The sequence below is a fragment of the Chaetura pelagica genome, unplaced genomic scaffold, assembly GCF_000747805.2.
Source record: "Chaetura pelagica isolate M959 unplaced genomic scaffold, ChaPel_1.0 scaffold153, whole genome shotgun sequence".
In the NCBI taxonomy this organism is placed as follows: domain Eukaryota; kingdom Metazoa; phylum Chordata; class Aves; order Apodiformes; family Apodidae; genus Chaetura; species Chaetura pelagica.
In genome coordinates this window covers 139841-146827 of record NW_009952707.1, presented here as the reverse complement: position 1 = coordinate 146827, position 6987 = coordinate 139841, and the positions used below count along the sequence as shown (strand labels likewise).

General features: G+C 38.0%; 1 protein-coding gene across 1 annotated transcript; it reads right to left on the bottom strand.

Annotated features, from left to right (window-relative positions):
• Window positions 1–5102: 5102 nt before the first annotated feature.
• PTH (parathyroid hormone) lies at window positions 5103–6229 on the bottom strand. Its single transcript, XM_009994230.1, has 2 exons — window positions 6144–6229; window positions 5103–5376 (listed from the first exon to the last, which is right to left on the bottom strand). Exons 1-2 carry the CDS (start codon window positions 6227–6229, stop codon window positions 5103–5105), a joined length of 360 nt encoding a protein of 119 aa, XP_009992532.1.
• Window positions 6230–6987: the final 758 nt, after the last annotated feature.

The following is a 6987-nucleotide window of genomic DNA, read 5'->3' as shown; positions in this document are numbered from 1 at the left end:
GGTCGCTGCTGCTCCGCGGGGCCCCGGGCCGGGGCCGGGCCGGGTGGCGATCCCTGGGGTGGCCGCGGTGCGGTGCGCGGGCCAAGCGGGAGAGCCGGGCCGGGAGGCCTGTGTGAGGGTTTGAGGGCTGCAGAGCGAGCGCCGCCCGGCGGCGGGAGGAGCGGCCGGGAGGGCGGTGGCAGAGGTGAGGCAGAGGAGCCGGGCTCCCTTGTGTCTGAGGGGTGGTGACTGGGCTCAGGTTTGTGCATCCCTGTGGATTATATAGAGTCTGTGTCATATGGAGTCTATTTAGGAATGTAATTAGTGGATCTGGCTTTCCTTCCCTAATGCCCTGGCAGAACTTTCATGTCCCACACTGTAGGCAACTTCAGTGTACCCAGGTGTCACAGCTGTTGACACTAAGCCCTTTGCACTCCTCGTGAGGGGATAATCAACTGATACCAACCCCAACTGTACTCAGATCTAAAGACAACCTTAGTTTCTTTGTTAATATATTCTCTAGAGCATCATTATTAAATACAGGCAGAGCTTGACTTCTATTTCAGAAGAAAAGGGCTGTAGAACTCTAGACAATATGTACCTTGAAGCAAATTTGCATTAGCGGAGAGTTTGGGAGGAGGAAGAGAAGTAGCAAATCTCTGCCCGGACTCTTGAATCTTTATCTGTCCTCCTTTGTGCACTCTGGGAAACCAGTGTCATTGCACAGTGGATATTTTGAGGCAGTCCCATTGGGAGGATCAACCACCATGTATGGGGACTTCTCAGAGTCTCACAAAATGCTATTCTAAGCCACTGTTGGACCAGACCTCACAGGGAAAACATTCAAGTAAGAGGGAACATGAATCTCTATCCTACTGATGAGTATATATTCATCTTGAGGAAGGGTTCTGATTTAACCTCTGGTGGAGGAAGTTGATAAATTTGCTGTCAGATTCCAGAGACTGGAACTGTACAGCCAGAGCCTCTTGTGTGCTTCTTATGTACCTTAGAGAGCATCCTTCTCTTCCAGGGACACATAAGTACTAATGTAAAGATTCACTGAGTGTACATCTCTGGGCTTGCCTGATACATTAGCAGATCTGACTGATCTGTGGGTGGAGGTATCGGGTAGGCAAGTTGTCCAAGTTATTATGCACACTGGGGAGAAGAGAGGAAGAAGGTGCAAGAGAGCAAGGGTTTGTGTCTTTGCTGCACCAAAATGCCCCATAAAAGACAGAAGCTTTGCTACAATATACAGCAAAACACGGATCTGTTAAATGGATATATTTTTTTTAATCCTTTAACAATAGCTACAGAGATAAACTACACAGTTCTAGAAATGCAGCAGTAGAACAATGATGGCCAAGCAGCCTGCACAAAAGCTGTCAGAATGTGCTAACTAGGCAAGGAGTCAGATGTTCCTGCCGCTCAACAGCGAGCGGAGCAACTCTGGGCAGCACTATTTACAACAGGCAAAGTTAGAAGCAGCTAAGAAAGCCAGATCACTAGCAGTTAAACCATCAGCAGTAGCCTTTATCTATAGGTCTTACAATTTATCTAGTTTTTATTAATGCTTGTGATTTTGGCTTTGTTAATTATTCGTTGGTTTTGGTTTTTTCCACAGGCTACAATTTTACTTCCTCTGAGGATTGATATTGATATTAGGCTTCTTTTTTCATTGAGTCATGAGTGAGACACCTGATTATATTTCTTTTCACTGAAAATTTTGTAAAAAAACCAGGTGTATACAATAGATATCCATCTGCACAGTATAGATCTTCAAGGACACAGGTCTTAGTAAAAAGCCCTTGTCAGATCATAAAGCAAGGGTTTTCTGCCTTGAAAGGAAGTATCTGCATAGAAACCACATTCTTCAAGGAAAAGAAGGATTTGGAAGGCTAATGCTATGGATGAGAAGAAAAGCAGACTTAATACCGTGCTAACTTTATCTCAACTGTAACAGGGAACATAGGAAGTCTCCTCTGGCAACCACATGCATGTCTGAGTCTGTTGTCAAGTGCAGGCTCACTTATATTTATCTTATTTACCTGCAAGTATACAACATGGCATAGACTTGAGGTATGTTCCAGTCCACGTGTAATAGAAAAACTCAAGCATACCCAAGAGTCATGTCATTGTCTCCTCCAGTGACATTGGCTGGATATGAGATTCTGGCTCATACTAGTTAAAACCTTCAAACATGTGCAATCTCAATTTTTGGCCTCTCTTACCATTTGTCTCTGTGCACTGTTCATTTATCATATCTTTATATTATGAGTCTTTTGATTTATTTATTTTCTGGCTGCTGTTTTTACCATTTATTATCATATATAAGGGTTTCAGTGGCCCTATTATTTCTTACCATCCCCTTTCTAGGCCCCTTAATCTGTGAAAGAGAGATGACCAAAATTGCACCTGTTATTCCAGGTGAAGGTGAATCTTTGCAATATATCATAGTATTAAAATATTTTAATAGTATCTTCTGCCCTACTCTGAGCATTTTGCTGTTTTGACTGCTGCTGCACTGACCAGAGGTGTAATCTGAGAAGATGTAACTAATATTTTTTCTAAATAAGTAAGTAATTTCATCCAAATTCCATCTTTTTTTTCTAGTGGGCATCACCTAGCAGTAATTTGTCTGCCACTGTGTTGCCTTTAGTCCCTCTGAAGAGTCACACTGTCACTGGGCAAAGCAAACATGATTTTAGCCATAAATGGGACAGTGCTGAGCATAGTTTTTCTGTGGCCACATTTCTAGCTAAATGATATTCAGTGATGCATTGTCTGTCTCTGACCCTGAAGCCCTTGGTAAGCAACAACTATTTTTTGAAATGTGCAGAGAGTTTAACTGTTTATGTAAGCATCTTTCATCTACTAGATTGCTTCAGATTAGAAACAAGTTGGTTAGATATTGGAATTCTTTGTTTAGATCAAAATGAAACAGCTTATTAATTTGGCTTTTTGTGATGATATAGTTTCTGCATGTGTGTCATTGTTGTAAGGGGACATAAATAGGTTTGTGCTAGGTAAATACCTTTTATTAAACTATCAATATGATTTTGTGTGCAGGGAAGACAAAAGGAAAAATAAAAATTGCTTTTATAACCATTTTTATATTACTGTAATAAAATTAAATGGCTTAATAGTCTTGCCCCAAATGCTAAGTTGTATCAGAAGAGTTACAGGTCTGTCAGTTATTATGCTTTAAAATAATGTCCAAGAGCTTTTGGTCCACTTTATTTGGCAATACAGAAGTGAGACATAGGTACAAAAATGCAATTTTATTCCTTCAAGTTAGCACAGATGTCTGATAAAAGAATAAATAGAAAGTGCACTTTAAGGCCACGATTCTACAAGCGGTATGGAGCCCTTGCTTGTGGGTGGGGCACCGAGGTGCACAGGCACGCACGCCATCTGCTTGCAGCTGCAGGACCTTTTCATGACTGAAAGAATAGCCAAGATGATGAGCTACAGTTCACTAGTTACAAGTACCTTTCTAGCCTCCAGCAGATTGCATTTATATTTGTAAGGATTTATGAGTTTTGTACTAGGTACCCCAAGGTGTGCTAGACATCAAACAAACAAATAAGAAGAAATATGGGAACATGCACATGGACGTTTTGGGTTAGAGCAGCAATCAATCTAGATTTGAGCTCTGGCAATGACAACTGTGGATGAGAAAATGTTCTTATTAGTCAGAAATTATTGAGGGTCCTAAGCACATATGTGCATGCACCATTAAAAATAATTTTGTATTTACTGCTTTTTAAAATTATTGCTTTCATAATTTATTTTTCCCATCCATATTTATGTCTATTCTTTTGAGTCCTGCTTAGAGTTTGAACGTGTTACAGCTAATCTTTCCTCTCCTGGGTTGATTTCTGCATGTTAATAGTCCTGTTTTTTGGGGATTAGGCAAACTGTGATCTCAGTTCTATCAAAAAATGCATATGAAAATGAGCAGTTTTGTTTATGAGAGCCACTGTTCTCACAAACAAAAAATGCTTACACATGAGGCCTAACACAATATACAGAAATTCAGAGTTAGATAGTTTGCAGAGAAAATGCAGGAGAAGAAAAATGGATTACAAGAGTTTTGTTTCAGTTGTAATTGTCTGGTATAGAATAATTTCCCAGTTCTACAGTTAGGGCCATACTTAGATACGTGCTACCATCTCTGTTCCCACTGCTTCTGCAGTTAATTATAGGTTATCATCTTTTGGAGGAGGGGAAGGTAATCAAACCTTACCTTCATTTCAGTATTTTGCAAAACTTCATTCTTCTATTTCATGCAGCATTTGTTTTAATTTTATCCTATTGTACTTTCATCTTAAGCTTCGCCTTCCTACTTAAATTTTTAATGTTTGCACTCTTTAATCCTAAATTATTACCATGCAGCATTTGCTCTGTAATTAATGTTCATCTGATTTTAGGCCTTCTTCTGAAAATAAATGTGGATTTAAGTTTACATATTTTCATTAGTGCAAAGTTAAGCAAAACATAATCCTAGGCATAATGATGCTCTACTCTGGAGACAGCTTCTACTGCATTTATTCATTGTTGGTTACCAGTACCAGTAGGCCTGGTGATTCCATACATATGCTGTGCATGTAAGAGTAGGAGAACTGGTCTGAAATGATTTTTCAACTTTCTTACTGGTTTGGGTTTATTTTTCTTTCTTTTTTTTTTTTTTTCTTTTTTTTTTTTTTTCTTTTTTTTTTTTTTTCTTTTTTTTTTTTTTTCTTTTTTTTTTTTTTTCTTTTTTTTTTTTTTTCTTTTTTTTTTTTTTTCTTTTTTTTTTTTTTTCTTTTTTTTTTTTTTTCTTTTTTTTTTTTTTTCTTTTTTTTTTTTTTTCTTTTTTTTTTTTTTTCCTTTTTTTGCTGGAAATTTCTAAGATATATTAGCTATCAAAAAGATACCCAGAAATTGGCAGTTTATGGGTGAATTGTAAATGCATTTTATTATTTGGTTGTGAAATGTCTAACTCAATGGGGCTACAGTCTTAATGGAGCCTTTAATCCTTATAGCAGTTTGAATAAATAATAATAATAAAATGCCCTACTTGATCAATGATATACAGACACATGCTTACTTAGAGATATATAATGCTCTGGCTTTTTTCATTATGGCTTTGTCTTAAATAGTACATCCATGTAAGTGTTGTCCAGATCCATGGATTTCTTCTGCACTGCTGCCCGCAAATGCTCGGGGAGCAGCCTCCGACTTCTTATCTCACCCAGGACAATGTCATCCTTGTTGCGAGGCCTCTGGGTCCTGGCATCCTCCAGGGCACTGTGCACATCCTGCAGTTTCATCTGAAGCCAGTCCTGTCTCTCCACAGTGTGTCGATGCTCTCCAAGGTTATGCATCAATTGCATCTCACTCACTGATCTTTTCCTGCATGAAAAGCAAAGAAAGAGACTCATAGTGGCCCTTCTTGAATTCTAGATCTTCACTCAAAAACCCAGGCTTGGGAACTTTCATGAGGTATCACAATAGAGAGCTGTAGAACCTACCTTTCCAGAATGACATCTGGAGAAGAGGGTGGGTGGTGATTTTTTTATTGGTAATGGAAATATTAGTAAGAAGGCATAAAAAATAAGAAATAATCCAGTTTTGTGACACTACTATTTGACTATATCATTGATTTTAGCTGCTGTAGATGATCTTAGGGCTTATACCATAACAGGTAACTGATTAATAGAACTATGGCATCTATTCAGCAGTAGTTTTCTGTGAACACTAGAGCTAAGGAAACACGATTTCCTGTGGATTTGTGTCTCAATGCTGAATGATGTTAGTGTCCTACAGCAAGTTCCAGCTAGATCCTTGCACAGTAAAAAGATGCTCTCTTGTGTAGACCCGCCCCCAAATGTCTAAGAGATGCAACCCACCCAATAATACTGCTAGGAAAGCACTTATATGATTTTTCTCCCTCTACTCAGCTAGCTATTTTTAAAAAAATGTGTAAGAACTCAGAGTATCTGAGATCTTTACGGCTGTATCTAGAGGACAGAATTTTGACAGTTTGGCCAAAGTGTTCAAAAGCAGGGATAGAAAGACTAACAAAGACGCATAAACCTACATACAGACAACCCAATTATGTTCTTAAGAACAGCTAAAGTCATCCTCCAAACTTTGGAAGCATATAATAGTGTACTTACATCATTGGTCTTCCATCAGAGTTTGTAAAAAAGCATATGGCATATAAAATGATGGCAGTCCTGGCCAGATTTTTTATAGAAGTCATTTTGTCTAGAAAGATAGAAATGAATACATGTATAAATCTGTATTTCAAGTTAAATCCAAAGAAATTTACTTTAGAAAGAAGTTGAAGAAAGACATCAGAGAAGTGATGTTGAAAAATAGTTTTTGTGTGAAATGGTTTAGTTCAAGGGATGCAAATGGAGAATTTAGTTCTAATACTAATTTTCTGAGCAACTTTCTGTTACTTCACAGGCAAATCTAAGAACTTGCCCTGCATCATTAACATCTAGGTACCCATCTCTTAGATAACTGGGTGAAGAGCACCATATTCTTCCATTATTATTATTATTATTATCATTATCATTATTATCATTATCATTATTATCATTATCATTATTTACATGCTCCAAGTTGAAATACTTGTATGTAGCTATGCAAGTGAAAAGAGTTGTTCTTGTATCAATTTTGTTTTGTATATTCTGTAGAATGAAGAGGCTGACATTTTTCTTGACAGTTTTGCATAGAGGCACAACTCTACTGAGTTATGTTAGTCTCCATTTAATGATAAGGGAGAAATGAGAATTGTTCCCCTGTTTTATTTTTTTCAGTGATAATCCTGCATTTCCACTATGAATCCCACTCTGCTTTGTACACCACCAGCAAAACTGCCACTGGGGATATATTTGAAAAATATTTGTTACTGATGATGCTGCAACAGGCAGAAATGACAGTCCAAGTATCAGTTTCCAGACTGTATTTTCAGTATTGACAGCCAGAAAAGGCATCTTTTTGTTATAGCTT